The 16445-nt window shown below is 40.3% G+C and overlaps 1 protein-coding gene and 1 long non-coding RNA gene across 3 annotated transcripts; both read left to right on the top strand.

The window, feature by feature from the left end:
• Positions 1 to 95: 95 nt before the first annotated feature.
• LOC108890487 (uncharacterized) lies at positions 96 to 16400 on the top strand. 2 transcript variants are annotated; one of them, XR_007813443.1, is made up of 3 exons: positions 96 to 291; positions 9587 to 9663; positions 15737 to 16400. It is a non-coding gene; the product is annotated as an uncharacterized LOC108890487 (long non-coding RNA). The 2 variants fall into 2 exon arrangements; XR_001962166.2 differs by lacking the exon at positions 15737 to 16400 and adding an exon at positions 12168 to 14132.
• Positions 3396 to 5013, top strand: cebpb (CCAAT enhancer binding protein beta). Its single transcript, XM_018687352.2, has one exon. It carries the CDS (start codon positions 3619 to 3621, stop codon positions 4522 to 4524), a length of 906 nt encoding a protein of 301 aa, XP_018542868.1. The 5' UTR covers positions 3396 to 3618; the 3' UTR covers positions 4525 to 5013.
• Positions 16401 to 16445: the final 45 nt, after the last annotated feature.

Genomic DNA, 16445 nt, shown 5'->3' with positions numbered 1-16445 from the left:
GTAAAGCCGGTGAGCACCGCGGCCAATCAGCGGACGGGGAAACGTTCCACAGACAGCAGAGTAACCAATAGGAGGTTGCGAGGGGAAAGACCGCATTTCCCGACCCCACCCGTCCTGTGTGCTCTCTCAGCCCTCTGCTGGATGTACGGTAGATGGAGTCCTCGGTGTATACATGACATTAAACACGTAAAACACCGGAACAGGTGTTAGAGCGACATCTGTCACTCGTCAGTTTGTGATGCTACAGCTTCAACTATGGAAAAGAGCCAACGGTTGACAACATATAATCAGGTGAGGTGTTACAGTGGAAGAAATACTGAAGATTTAAGTACTGAATCGTGTAAATTCAGGTCATGGGTGGATTATGACCCCGTGTACAGACAGGTAAAGGACCCCCCTCCCCTCCTTTGTAGGGCGTCCCAGCCTGAAAGAGACACAACACGACGTTGCATTTGTTTCTTGGCAGTAATTTTGTGTCTTTTAACTGAACACTATGACTACTATGACTTTAAAACAAGAAATATTAACATGTACTTAACACATAGCAGCCCCTGACTGAAAGACATACAAAAGGACGCTGTTTCTCATCATTTTGTGTCTCTGTGATAGTTTTGCCTTCTCATTAAGGGCGTGTTGTGTCTCTTTGTAGTCATTTTGTTTCTCTCTGTAGTTATTTGCATATCTATGGTGGTGTTTGTGTTTCTTTGCAGCTGTTTCATGTCTCTTCGGAGCACTTTTGCATTTCCTTTTGCATTTTTCCTTTGTGTCTTTTAACTTAGCTCTATGACTTCCAGACAAGAAATACTAGCAGTCATTTCATTCAGATGCCCCCTGACCTCTCAGGCCCCTATGTCTGTCTCTGCTGGGGCCCATTCTGTAATCTATCAATCAGTATCCAATATTATTGGTTATAATAACTGATGCTTTACTCTGTGAGCAACATTTTAATATTGCAGCTGGTAAACAGGGTGGAGAAGAATTATTAAGTTGCATAAAATGGAGGCACTCAATTTAAGTACAAGTACAAGCTTAAGTACGGTGCTTTAGTAAATGTATTTACTGACATTTTACTAATACTCACAATACCAACCACAAAATCTGTGACTCTGTACTATATAAATACATTTAATTGACCACCAGTTAGTTTGATATGTTTACATACAAAAATTATTATCATCGTACAAATTTATAGATTTAACCACAGTACAGCTTAAGAGCAGTTTTTATTAAGTTTTACAGGATAACACTGGGCCTTACTTTCCCATGTTTTTGGGGATGTAATGATTCATACAGAGGAAAGTCTCTGGAATCGATGCAGTATTGAGCAATAACGGTGTACCCAGCAACCACAAACTGCTCCTGCAGTGCAATCCAGTGGGCCATTGTCCACGTCAAAGTTTGTCCATTCGTGTGGTTGTTTTTGCCACTGACAGGCTCAGATTGTTACTGTAAGTGTCTGACAACATTATACACAGGATTCATACCGGAGAACGTTTTATTGAAGAGTGAGATTCCTTCTGTTCAACTGGAAACATCACTATATATCACCACCAGACTAAATTAACCATTTTAAAGAGCAGAACACAGGAGCTGCTTGTAAGCTGCTGCCTCGACCTGTTAGCTTGTTTGTGTTGTCGTGTGATTTCAGTGATGGAAGAATTATTAAGATCCTTTACATAAGTAAAATTATCACACACAGTTTTTGCTCAATACTGCACTGATTCCACAGATTTTTGTCCCCATCAATCATTTGCACCCATAAACATTGGAAAATAAGGCCCAGGTTCAAAAATACCAGAGTCATCCTTTGAGGCATCAGTAATAATAAAAGTGATGAAATATACACAATGATAATCTGAATCAGACCATTCTATATAATGAGTACTTTTTCTTTTCAGGTCGTTTACTTGCATTGCAGTAGATTGCACTTTTTCTCAGGCAAAGCAGGCAACTGACCCCGAGGCGACCTCCAAAGCCCCAGGTTTATTTTGTTAACTGATCATCTCATGGCCTGGTTTTTGTGTTAGGATCTATTCTCAGTTAAGATCTTTATTATTTAGAAAACTGGGTGCTGTTATTGCCCCAGGGCTTCCCAACATGTTAATAAATCCAGCGTTAAGCGAGCAAACCTATGAAGCCACTGTTATATGGTAACAGCAGTTAGCAATTAATCAAAAAAGCATCTACAATTCCCAGTAAAAGCCACAAACAGTGATGAGTCACTAAATGGAGTGCAACACCAGTTCACGCATGTGCTGGGGATCTATGTGGGAAGAGGGAAGAGCGTACGTTTCTGGGAAAAGGAAGGAGATGTTTTGAAGATGTACTCAAACAGAAAAGTGTTTTTGGCTGCATACCAGTCAAATAGTTCATGGAGGGAAGCAGGGGGGCCACACGTCCTAAACGTTTACACTGACGATCTCGCAGCACAGCACAAGATGGCAGTAAAACCTCACCTTAAACCCAAACCACTCAGCTCTGATCACAAACTGTACCAACAGAGCTGAGGGTCGAGAGGAGAACTGACTGTGTGCATTTAGACTCACTGGACCACCTGAACACCTGTATATGATACCAGGAGTCAGGTCACTGTGTGTGGGTATGAGTGTTTGGTTATGGGCTGTTTGTTTATTTTTATTTGTTCTGAGAGCAACACATATGGAAAATCCTCCTGGCTGTCAGTGGAAACACAGAGAATCCTTGCAGACAGCAGAACTTGACCAAACACACCCGCCCTGACCTTTATACAGTATTGGAGTGGATGCATCATCATCATCATCATTATCATTATCATCATCCCCAACAGCTCAACCACACAACAAAACACAGACTGGTTCAAACTGGTCCGCGAATGTTGTGTGGAAACAGCTGTGTACAGATGTGTCCAGGGGTGCTTTCATGAGCGTCGCCGTTATGAGGTTATTACGCATGAAGTTAGAAAATGGTAAACAGGTTGCCACTGAGTTGGATTTTTCCATTATTGTCGAGTTGATGAGATGAGACTGTAGGGGGCGTGAATGGACGCGTTGTGATGGAGAATCGGTGAAAAAGTATTCAGATATAGTTTGGTAATCTGGGTTAAATGACTTTTCGGGTCGTATTTTCACTTTTTATTTTCATTTCTTTGCTGTTGACGTAGTTTGCGTCTCCGTTTCTGTTCGTGATAAATCAGTGAAAGCCGCAGAGGCATGTCTCCTCAAACCCCGAGTCTGTGCCATAACTAACGCTACAAAAAAAGCACGTCAAGTTATTTTCTTTTAATAACGTCCGAGTACAATTAGTTGAATGTAGGAAAAGGTCCCCTATAAGCAGCACAGGTTGTCCGGGTTGGTTCCTCGCGACGCGTCACACACCTGAGCCCCGCCCCTCGCTTCTAATAAAACCCCCCGAGACAGGAAGACCTGTCAATTCCTCCCAATCCATGAACAGAGGCTCATCAAAGTAGCCTCACTTCACATGCTGTCACAAGCGGTGACACAAGAGGGGATTTAAACTCACCACGTTCTCGACACTTGAGACATTTTCACAACTGAGGCAACTTTGAACTTTAAGAAAAATCACTCGGGGCGTCTCATCTCAGCCCTCCATGCTCCTGCAATCCGGCGGGTGTTAAGATCCATGGAAGTGGCCGGTTTCTACGACGAGGGCAGCTTTGCTTTCCACACCAGAGACAGCATTATCAGTCCCATCGGCGGCGGCTCTTACTGGAGGCTCGGCGACTCGATGTCGGAGCTGGGCATTGAAGAGCGGGAGAGAGCGATAGACTTCAGTGTTTACCTGGATTCAGCTTTGCACTGTCCGCAGCTGGCGGCGCAGACGCAGCAGCAGCACCACCAGCACCACCAGCAGCAGCAGGGGGACGTTTACCCAGATTTCCTGGCGGAGAACAAGATCAAGAGAGTTACAGCTTTACAGAACTACAAGAACTACTCGCTGTTGAACGAGCTGGAGACGAGTCAGTGCGACAACTTGCGGGACCCCAGGGAGCCCTACTCGCTGGGTTACACTGAGCTGCAGGAGACCCGTGTGGATAGTGTGCTCAGCCCTGAACTCGTCGGGAGTCGCTACAGAGCTGCCGCTGCTGCTGCTGAGAGAGACGACAGTCAGGAAGACGCAAAGATGGAGAACGGGTCGTCTGGTTTTGACATGAGGTCCTACCTTCATTACCAGTCCACCAGCGGCAGCCTTGGAAACATCTCCACCGCGTCTTCGACTTGCTCCAGCCCGCCCGGCACACCTGCCCCGTCAGGTAAAAGCAGGTCACCGTCGCACGGCGGCAAAATGTCCAGCGGGAAGGCAAAGAAACGCCTGGACAAGGACAGTGAAGAGTACAGGCTGAGGCGGGAGAGGAACAATCTCGCCGTGAGGAAGAGCAGGGACAAAGCCAAGATGCGCAACTTGGAGACTCAACATAAAGTGCTGGAACTGGCTGCGGAGAACGATCGTTTACAAAAGCGCGTGGAGCAGCTGTCCAGAGAGCTGGCCACCCTGCGCAACCTGCTCTCTGCCACCGGACAATGTTAGAGGGGAAAAAAAAAACCTCCGCCAAGAGACTCCAAGCGGATCTCTGTGGCTGCTTGTCTAATCATTGATGGACTTTAGAGCCGGAGGTGATCCACTGAGCAAGTGTTGAAAACGGTACGCTTCACAGGTGAAGGCAGCGACCGCCAGTTTACAAGGACACTTTGAATGGGACTTGAAGTGGGTGCATGGATTGCGCAATCATTCACGATTCATCATGTCACCTTAGCTTTATTCTCAGATGTAATTTTTTTGGTGTATGCAGTATTTCTGTGCAGGTTTTACATACATGCGAGTGAATTTCTACATTTATGTGTATTCAGAGCAATGGTTGTCAAGGGAAGAGTTGTGCTGCAGTGAAATGATGCAACTCTTTGTAATAGTATTGGCAATGAATGAAATAAGTCTAATTATTTAATATTAAAAGGTGAAATGCTTTAATTGTACTTGATATTTTATTGAATTAAACAGATTTATACTTTGTCTTAACAATTTCTTTCGTAATTTCCTTCTTTTCTGTGCCTTTGAAGCAGGTGTAGGCTGAGACAGACAGGGGGTGTAATGCTTCCCTTCAACATTCACACTCATGATAGTCAGGCTGTGCATTACCATGTATGTCAGTTACAACATATTGCAGATAAGAACTGGTTTGACAATGAGGCATTTGCCAGTTAATCCAATGTGCCAAAATTGAAAGAGACACCATCGCACTGTAGGGATTTGATGTCTCTTTTTGGAGATAGGGTGAATTTTATAAACAGAGGGATCACCAATAAGGCTACAGACAATTTGAATAATGCTATGGATAATCATTATCACAGTTAATTATGATTTATTGAAAATGGCATCCATGGTTTGATCAGCACAGCTTTACAGTGACAGAAATTTCCTCCGTACCTGAACAGAGAATATTAAACGAGGATTCATATGTGAATTTGTAGTGGGGGGGTGTTTGGGTTTTTTTTTTGTTTGTTTGTTTGTTTGTTTTGTTTTGTTTTTGTTTGTTTTTTTGTTGCCATTAAACACAATACAAATGTGAGGTGATGAATCAAATTCAAGAAGCAGACTCTCCACACTGTGACTGGGTTAACTCTTAATGCAACCGCCATTTTCTGCTTCTGTTTACTTAGTGATTTGACACAAAAAGTCCTCAGAAACCGAAATATATCCAACTGATTTATGCTGAAATGATACTGCTGAGAGCAGCAAAAAGAAAAGGGAGCAAAAAAAAAAAGGACTGTCACACTGCACGCAGCACAGAAATGTTTTATCTTTAGCACATTGGTTGTGTCAATAGTCTGCTGGGTCCACTGGCCCAGAGAGGGGTTCAAGGTTGCATGGAAATTAATCAGCAACTAACCTCCTCACACCACTTCAGGTCATGCTTAGACAGCCAAGAGCTGGCTCGGAGTCAATACAGAGACATGAATAATCCTGAGCAAACCTCCTTTAACACTCAGTTTTAAAAAAAATGCTGGTCATGTAGAAAATGTAGAAGTTTAAAAAAAATGGGAGTGACAAAGTAGGTTACACACCAGACATGATAGATAAGTTGACAATTGGTTTGTGGTGGAATTTACCAAGCCCTCAGACTGCATTTCACTGTGTACACAATATGAAACCTATCTGTCACCAGCGAGCAAACCCACCCTCAGATAAAGAAAAAGGAGCACGGTGGGATTTGTAGGTGATCTGCAACGATTCAGGGGTGGGGGAATGTTTTCCACCTCTCGCTTCAAACAACAGCAAAAAGGAAAAACCACCTCTGCTCATCTTTTCAAAGACATTTGGTACCGAAAAGTCACATTATCGTCTCTAAATAAAAGTATAAAAACTGTGTGATGTTGTTTTGGAGCAGTGAGAAATGACATTTTGAATACAGTGGATATTTCAACACACTCAATGATGAACAGTTTGGCTTTTAGTTGTTGTGCAATATCCTCCCTTTCCAACACATCACCACTTGAAGAATGTTACACCCACTTTTAAATAAGACATTGTTATCCTCCATGTACAAGACAATAGCTGTAAGTAGTTGTGGCCTGGCTTTAGGCTTCACTGGGTACAAAACAGTGCGAGCAAAAGTGATAATTTTAAACAGATTCCAAGCAGAGTGGTACAATTATTATGACACAATCTCAGAAAAAAAGGTGATGTTTTAAATAATCTGTGGATAATCTGTCATCCAACACTCCACTGTTGTGGCTTTTACAGCACAGATCCTGCTCCTGCTGCTCTCATCGTAGCTCTTTTAGCGCTGGCACCGGTTCATTCAAACATTCTAGGCATTCTTTTCTTCGATGACCCCATATTTCCCATTTAAGCCCCACGCAGTCTTTCCCTGCTCCTGGCTCCCATGCTGACAGGAGAGAGGGAAATTCCCACACAGGATGACCTCTTTTCTTGAAAGTTTAGCCCAGCCCCCTTTCAACATTTTACCGTCAATGGGCAGTGACTGTCCGTAAACTCCTCATTGCATCATAGGCCCTTCCAGAGGCCAACTGGCCTCCTAAAAACTCCTCTGATAAAGCAATACAAACACACACACACACCTGTCACCCTAATGTCCACTCTGTACCAGTTGTGAAATGGAAGAAATTTTTTTTGTTCTTCTGACTCATATTAATATGTTTTTGACGCTCATTAGCAACTGTTTGTTCCTCAAAATGCTTTTCCATAATGTTGCATCCGATTGCGTTTCCCTAATTAGTCAAAAAAAAGTCCAACGCTGAAGATGCAGTCTGGGATTATTTAACGCTTTTAATAATTTGATTTGGCTTTAGTCCAGTTTCTCTGACTTATTTAGCTCAACAGAGTCTCAGCTGACACAACACATTTGTTGCTGTTTTACATCATGAATACCACAACCTGCGGATGTGTGTTGAAATGAAATTACACTGAACATGGGTGGAATAGTATTTGTAGGATCTCCACAGACAGAGTCATTTAGAAACGTGTATGACGCATGTTCAAATTAATGTATGATATAGAGCTGCAATGATTAGTTATTAGAAAATTGATTCACAATTATTTTGATAGTCAAATTTTTTTGTCATTTTGTAAATAAAAATGTCAAATATTTACTGTTTCTATCTTCTGAGATTCAAGGATTTGATGCTTTTCTTTGCCACACATGATTTTAAACTGAATATATTTGCATTTGTACTGTTGATCAGACAAAACAAGACATTTCAAGATGTAAGCCTGATGTAAACCATATGATTAGTGTTTTGTCCATAAAGCAGAAAGCAGCACATCGCAGCTATAACAAATTAACTGTTTTCTATCAATACAGTGAAAAATTGTGGCTAAAAGCCACTTTAAACTACATGCATCTAAACAGATGTCATCAAATCCCACAAAAAGACCACAATCAACAATGTGTTAGTCCGTTTCTCAATATATTGATACTTCTGTACCCTGTCTGTGGAGCTCAGCCTCAAGCTCATTGGTTCCTATTGAAGATATACATCTTTAAACAGAAGTTACAAATACATACTTTCAGTTTTTTAAAGGCTCTGTAACTTCCTAAAACAGTTAGTAGCAGTGCAGAGTACATTTTGAGGGACTATATTAAGCGACAGATTTGATGGTGTGGTGAGTATTTCCAGCAGCAGGTCAGTGTGTGTGGGACTGAGTCAAAATAAACTACAGTGCCAGTGTTTATAGTAATGAAAGAACATGTCACCTATTGCAACACTGTGGCTAAAAGGTGTGTTTTGAACAATGGACCTCTATGTGCTCAGAGGAATATGATATATCAGGTTTTGACTACACACACAGCACTGGCTGGTGGAATCAATTAATTGTTGGTTTTGGTCTTTTTATGGGATTTGTTACAAGAAGTGAAATACAGAATATCCACAGTAGTAATAATTTAGTTAATAACACATGTAACACAAATTTTGTTCCTAGATAGTATGTGTTATTTCTTAATTGCTTACATTGTAAAAGTATAGAAAATGGCCATTATTGAGATTTTGCGACCTGGATAATGAAATTTAGAACTTAACCTATTTTCTATGTAAAAACACCCAAATTTGCACATTTTCGTTTACATAGGGTCTCAATAAAACAACGTATGAATCAAGATTTACATGTATTTCTACTAAAGTTATACAAAAATGAACAGAAATGTGAGTAGTTTTTCGAGATTCGAGACAGTAATGTAAATTACTTTCACATATCAGCCCCCCAATATAGTCTCTCTTCATGTTTTCAATATATGCGGTGTTGATAAAATGGCCACAAACATAGCAGAATGTGTCTACAGAATTCTTGCAGCATTGTGATGCCATCACTAAGGCAGCTAGAACACAATTAGGTCTTTTCCATTTACTTTAGACATAAGCAATTGGGAAACAACACTTTCTTTCTGCTTTCTGTAACACTTTTGTCACATAGTGTAATCTGTCACTGACTGACAATCATTTAGACTTTTGCTCCTATATAATCTGTTTCCATCAGACCACAATTAATCTGCAGAGTACCTCAAAGTTCTGTTCTGGGTCCTCTTCTGTTTTTCTATTTATATGTCTTTTTTGCACATTATGTCTTTAATTTGTTTTGCTGACTGAAAGGAAGTCACACATGACCTCCAGCTGAATGCAGATAAAATTGAGGTGGTATTTTTAACCCAGTGATTCTCAGTTATTGTCAAGCAGCTGATTCTATCAGACTTTGATTCCTTTCACAATTTAAACAACAGGTTTAAAGAGGTGCTGTTGTGTTGTGGCTTCCATTTTAGGATCCATTCTTCTTGAATTTGTAAGAGTTGTTCATAATTTTTCTAATCCTGTTTCATCCCATAGACTGACTTATGATCAGAGCTAAATGAATGATCATATACACCAAAATTTCATTGTCATTTCCATGTCATTTTAGGCACAGAAAATAAGATGACTGACCATCATAAACCATCTTATGACTCACAAGTCAATGCAAAAGATGTTCAAGCTGTCAGAGCCCCTGAAATATCTGACATCGCAAAAAGCAAAACAATTAAAACAGATATTTATAAATATGACTTATAAGTAACACTGTGATTTTACATGTTTAATTACAGTTCCTCCTCTAAGTGAAAGGGAACAGCGGATATCCGGACCATGGGTTGTAACGGGAAGCCAGACCGCCTGAGCTACGGTAAACGGACCAGAACATGATCTGTCTTGAAGTGAACCAAGATTTCGACATCTTCATTCACTTCTGCTATTTTGCTGTAGATGACTGTGAAAAACTGATGAGCAGAAGTGACTTGCGGTCACTACACAGCAAGTATCACTGCCCAAATCTTGTGTAACAGCGGGCCATCCTTGCAAAATGAGCGTTGGCTTAATTATTAGAGCAACATTTGAGAGTGAGAAGAGTTTATTTCAATACACTCGCAGTATGTGAAGGTTTAACTGAGGCTTTGTGTGCTGTGATCAATGGGTATTTTCCTAAATGTACACATTGCACTGTAATGATGTCTCATTAATGAATTCATTTATACATTTTAATATAAATTAAGCCTGATGAAACTTTACTTTCCCCTGGGCTTTTACAAAATTTTGGAACGTGACCGGAAAATTGTCAATTATAGATAGAAAAAATGATTTGTGCCAAATTGGAGTAAATTGGGATTATGGTGGTTTAGTTGCTTGTCAGGGTAATTAAAAACATTTGTATGCCTCTGCCAACCAGTCCAGTTGCACTTATTATGTTAACTGGCAAAAAAACAGTGACGTATGACCTTTGACCCCCAAAATCTAACCAGTTCATCGAGTCCAAGTGAATGTTTGTACCAAATTTGAAGAATTTCCTTCAAAGCTTTCCTGAGATATCATGTTCATGAGGCCAAAAATATATTTTGTGAGGTTACAGTGAACTTGACCTTTGACCTGTGGCCACCAAATTTCATCAGTTCATCCTTTACTTGAAGTGAATGTTTATACCAAATTTTAAGAAATTACCTCTGGGCATCACTGAGATATTGCATTCACAAGATGGAGAGATCAGAGGCATAATAAGTATTTCATCATCATTACTGAGAGAATGGCTGGATAAGTGCAATAAAAGCATTTAAGGATGATCCATCGGATTACTTTTTAAAAAGTTTATTCAGCACACTGGAGCTAGTCAGGTTGGTCAAGTTAGAGTCATGTCCTATGTGATAGTAAACTGAATATCTCCATTGGTCAAGCAAAATAAACACATTTCATGACATAATGTTTCACTATTTTCTGACATTTTATTCTAAATATGTTCTTTGTTTATATACAATTGTATACATTTACTGATAAAAGGAAGCAGTGGTAGAGGACATTACTCATGCAGGTATGTCACACTACTATAAAAAAAAAAACAACCCTGCATTTAACCTTTTACTTAATGAAAGTACATTAATATTATCTGCAAAATCTTCTAAAGTAGAGTGTTATGTCATATACAATAGTATAGAAGTATAAGTAACTACCACATTTCCCTCCGAACTGCAGTGGAGTAGAGCTATAAAGAAACATATAATGGTGAATTGGAAGTAAAATGTATTTTCTTTTTTTTATTTTAAAAATCTTACTAAAGTGCGGCAGTGATTTTGCTTGACATTTAATGTTCTTTATTTAGGACAGGAGACAGTGAACTGATAATATTTTCCTAATCAGGTGTGATTGAATTGCAGATGTGAGTCCTTTCAGTCATTCAGCATCACCTCAAACAAAGAAAGTCATTCACAGTCAACAAATCACTTCTCATCAGATACGAGCCAAAGTTGATCTAACACTGACATGCTTTTATCTTTCGTCCCAGCTCCTCCATGGATATAAGTAGACCTCTGTAATGTCATATAGTTCACACAGAGACGTGGGACTTGGAAAAAAGGAAGACGCCCAACTGATCTTTCGAGGTGTCAAAGTTTCTACGGCACTGTTCCTCAAAGCTCACCCCTAAAACTTTCCTAGATTACTAGACACTCTGACACACTGGTCAATTAAGCTAACATCCTGTTTTATTTTGACAACCAAGCCGAAAAGTGTGAATATTATGGAAGTGAAAATTTGTTCTCCACTGTAGTGAGCACGAAACTCTCCCTCAAACTGCGCAAATGTCAGGGCGTGAGTAACTGTAAACTGGTTCATTGTTATTCTATCAAGGAAGGAAAGTTTCCTTGATGATTTCTAGGACAATCGTGCAGGTGGAGGTTATATTTCAGTTTTAATGAAAGGTTGCCCCACCTGAAGGGGCAAAAATACAGTAAGAGAGGACAGATGTGGGTCTAGATCAATGATAGGAAGATAAAATCTGTGAGAAAGAATATTTTCCCTTGATCTTGTGACTGCATGTAAGACCTGGCCTGAGGGAGAATATTTTAATACTGAGCTGCTGTAATAACAAAATGTAGAGTAAATTCTCCGCTGTACACTCATTAAATCCCAGCTAGATTTAATTGTATTAATGATGTGTGGGCTTTGATATGTACAGATTACGCAACAGGAAGCAGGGTGTGTTGACGATGGTGGCAGCCATGAAAATATTCACCACCCACACTAGCTTTCAAATATGTGACCATCCTCACGTTCACCATGTTTTACCTTTCACCTCAATACCAAAATCCAGAATTCACTTGTGGTCATGCAACAGATGCAAAATTTTGTCTTGTTTTTCCACAGCCCGCCTTGTTGAGAACATCAACAATAACCCAAAAAGAACATCATGGTGACATCTGTGGTGAGGCAGGCGGGTCAGCCACTTATGTTTACATGCGGACCATAATATGTAACGTCGACGTCATCACTCGACATTCAGCGGAAGGATGCGGGAGCCTTGAAGCGTACCAAGGGGGGAAGCACCAGCTCCAACCTCTTAGTATTTACGCTATGACCTACATGCATGCAACTTAGGCTGTGACAGTCAAGGTATTATATGTCACTATCAGTATGTGTGTGTGCCTGACGGTTGGTCCTCAACAGCAGCAGCCAGGGGGACAGGAACAGGAACAGGAACTGCTCACGGGTGAATGTCTCAACAGACCAAACACAACAACCAAAGACATCAGCCTGTGACAGAGAAGCTGCAGCTTAATGAGAACAACAACACAGTGCTTTTCCATTTGAATTAAAAAAACAAAAAAACAATCAATCTGCTTAGTTTGGAAAAGAAGTTGTTTATTTAAGGTAGAGAAAAATGCCATCTTTAAGTAAAGACTAAAAAGGGGGAGTCCATACCAGCGGTGAAGACGTAATGAGATCATGTACAGGATATTGAAAATGCACTTAACTTATCAAAAGCAAAAGTCCCCTTTTTGCACAAACTTGCCCCTGTGACTGATATATTACCACATTATTAGATTATATACTGATGCATTAATACTTTTATGTAGCATTTTACTGTTGTAGCTGGTTGAGTTGGAGCTAGTTTTAACCATGTTACACAAAGTAATCTAGTTGAGTCAGGCCCATCCAAAGGGTCACAAGATAAATCTGAGGCGTCATGAGATGACTAGTGTGGAAGGAAAGAAGGAAAGTTTTACACAATTCTTTATGGACAGGTATTTAAAGGAAAGTATCTGAGAAGTTTAAAAGGGAAATGTGTCTTTAGTGTAACTGCTAACAACCACTGACAGGAGGCCGCAACTAAATGTAGCTTATTAGTGAGGGGTCGCAAGCTAAAAGAAGTTGGGAATTACTGGTTTAATCTTTGATGAATAGTTCAATATTTAGGGAAATAAGCTCATTTGCTTTGTTGCAGAGACTTAGGCGAGAGGATTTTTAACAAATACTCTCAAATCTGCTAAATATCAAGCTACCACTAGTTAGCTTAGCCTAGCACAAAGATTAGAAACAGCTAGCCTGGTTCTATCCAAAGATAAGAAATTCCACCTGCCAGCACCTTTAAATCTCATTGATTAATGTTCGTACAAAAACTGGAAGCGTACAGACAGGACAGTAACTCGACTGGTTTTTACAGTTTCTGTACAGATTAAACTGAAGATATGTATAAATCACTGATACAGCCAGGCTAGCTGTTCCCTCCTGTTTGTTGTTGTGGTTTATTCTAAACTAAGCTAAGCATCTCACCAGCTGCTGTTTTTAGCTTCATATTTACTACACAGAGTGGTATAGATCTTCTCTTCTAACTCCCAACAAGAAAGCAAATACATATTTCCCAAAAATGTCCAACAATTCCTTTAATAGTTGTATTTTACAAGCTTGTGTTTTTTTTTTATTTTATCAGTATTACTCTAGTAAGTAACTAGTAACTATAGCAGTCAGATAAATACAATAGAGTCATGAAGTCTAGTAGAGTAAAAGTCAGATAAAGTGGAAATACTCAAGTACTGAAAAATGTACTTAAGTACAGTACTTGAGTAAATGTGCTGAGTTACATTCCAACACTGGTCGATACTGAAAGCTGTGTAAGTCTCATACACTCCCCCAGTGTTTTTAGTTTTGAAACGATAAGGGCATGAAGAGACATGGTACACCTGATGGTGTACTCACACTTCTTGGTATCATTTTTCCATTGTACAACTTTGGTGTTTGTGGTGACTCAGACTTTGCAGAGTCACGCTTGGAAAGACCTGACTCCCTTCGCATTCAGGAATTTCCTGATCCTCGCTTGGCTCCCTGCGAAAATGATCTGCAGGCTACAAAAGAGACTTACAGTCAAAGATCGTCCCACCCACCCTCACAGCTGGCCAGCCATTGGGAAGTTCCAGGTTAATAACTAAACCGAGGACACATGTTGGAAGAGTCAGCAGGGCAGGGCAGATATCCTTTTTGGTCGATTGTTGAGTGTGGAGTCAGCATTGTGCACAATTAGGCTGAGTAAGGAGGCACCATAGGAGAACACATAGTGCACTTCTGACATTTATTCAATCTGAAATTCCCATCAAAATCACACCATGTGAAAAAGAGTGGGCCTGGGAGATGACATACATAGATGTGACATACATTCAGAATAACATTTCACTTATTTAGAATAATAAAAAAAGACAATGAATTTGCCACAAACAGCATGAGTCATGACAGTGCTGTCAGATCAGACAGACTATAGTTTCAATATAAACAACTGTGGCTTTAAGATGACTTCCGGTCCCCTGGTCACACCTTGATTGTAGTTTTCCTACGGCAGCTTGTCTTAGCCTGTTGGTTCGCTTTGACGTCAGCAGAGCGGTGGTTGTGCTATTACTCACTCTGTTTAAGTTGCATTCCTGTACAGAGACAGCACGTACCAGTGCCTGCCTCCTATTTCCCAAACAGGAAGTTCTAGCCAGGACTCTTGCCAAATCATCTGTGCTACACCCGTGTGGTGGAGTTTTACTCAAGCAGTGCATGTGTTTCTAGACATGTTTGTCCTTCCTGTAGTGTTCCCTCACGGACACTGTGGTGGTCGTTACACTAAGACAAACTTGAACTCATTCTTGGGGGCTTGTTTAGTGTTATAGTTTGTACATCAGCATTAAAAGTTTGATTGTGTATGTGTATATTAAAAAGGAACTGGGTGTGTTTTCACAACAAATTGTTGAGAAATAATTTTATATCCGTAATGACTGTGGTAACAGTGGCCAGAATAAACATCACAATTTAAGGAAGGTAAAGAGCTTTTTTTTTTTAATATGAAAAATAGTTTAAATGAGAGCCATATTCGAGGTGTGCAGCACAGTTATCCTCTCAACAACTGAAGGTATTGTACAGGCTGCCAGTACAGGAACACTCCCGACTCCAGTCCACTGTAAATAAAATATAACTGATGAGCAAACCCAGGTACAACAGAGAAAACAGGAAAGAGTGGGCTGCAACAAGTAGAAGCCAAGGTTCCTCATTCACTGAGAGACAGTGAGTATTATGGTCCCACAGCGCCACCCTGTGGTGTGTTTAAAGCACCTCACTCCACTCATCTGAGCTCCTGAGCTCACGATGTTAAAATACATTTTCTGCAATGAAATACAGGAAATGTAAAGAGCACAATAACAGTGTAAAGGTTATCACTGGAGGATTTCCAGAGATCACCGGAGATGTTTCAGCATTATTTATAAGATATAAACTAACAACTATAAACCATCAATCAGACCTAATTTTGGGTTGTGAATTCTCCCATTTACTAGTTGAACTATTTGATCACTTATTTAAATAACAGTTTTTTAAAAAGTGTGCTTCTCTGATGTTTTTCTAGTGCTGTCTAATTCAAAACAAAAACACCCAATAGACAAACCACCTGACATCAATTCCTATCCCAGCAGGTGGTGAGTCCACCAGGACGAGCCCAAATGGGAGGAGACCTCAGAGTAGACCCAGAACTCGCTGGAGGGATTACGGTACATATATGTCTCATCTGGCCTTGGAGCGCTCTGGGATCTTCCAGGAGAAGCTGGAAATGTTGCTAGGGCGAGTGAGACCTGTTGCCACCGCGACCCGACCCCAAGTTAGTGGAGGAAAATGGATGGATGGATGGACAAACATCTGCCTTTTGTAATCGTGTCCTCACAGCTGCAGCTCGTCCAGAGTCATCACTAACACCAACAAAATGAAGCACATCACACCGGCCCTTAACTGACCGCACCTGCTTCTTGTGTGTGTCAAAGGACAGATTTTTCATGTGCAATATTACTTTTACATTACATTCATTCAATGTTACTTTGAATGTCATTTATATTTAACAGTCTCTAATAATAGTTTTTATTGTATACTGTATTTTCACCGTTTTTTGGAGCTACATGTGGCACAAGAATCTCTTTCAGGATTAATAAAGTTCTATCTTATTTTAGTCACTTGCCTAAAAAGCACTAAAGTCTAAATACATCTCTGATCTACTTAAATGCAACTAAATGTCTTATTTGTTATGTATTTCCATGCCTTTGGTGCAATAATAAACTTGCCTTTTCCCACCAATAAGATGAAGAACACAGCGTTGTGTGACCTTTTATTACCATAGTCATTATTCAGAAG

The sequence above is a fragment of the Lates calcarifer genome, linkage group LG6, assembly GCF_001640805.2.
Source record: "Lates calcarifer isolate ASB-BC8 linkage group LG6, TLL_Latcal_v3, whole genome shotgun sequence".
NCBI classification, from domain to species: Eukaryota; Metazoa; Chordata; class Actinopteri; family Centropomidae; genus Lates; species Lates calcarifer.
Note: the sequence above shows the minus strand (reverse complement) of the source record. Positions and strands in the feature narration are given on the sequence as shown.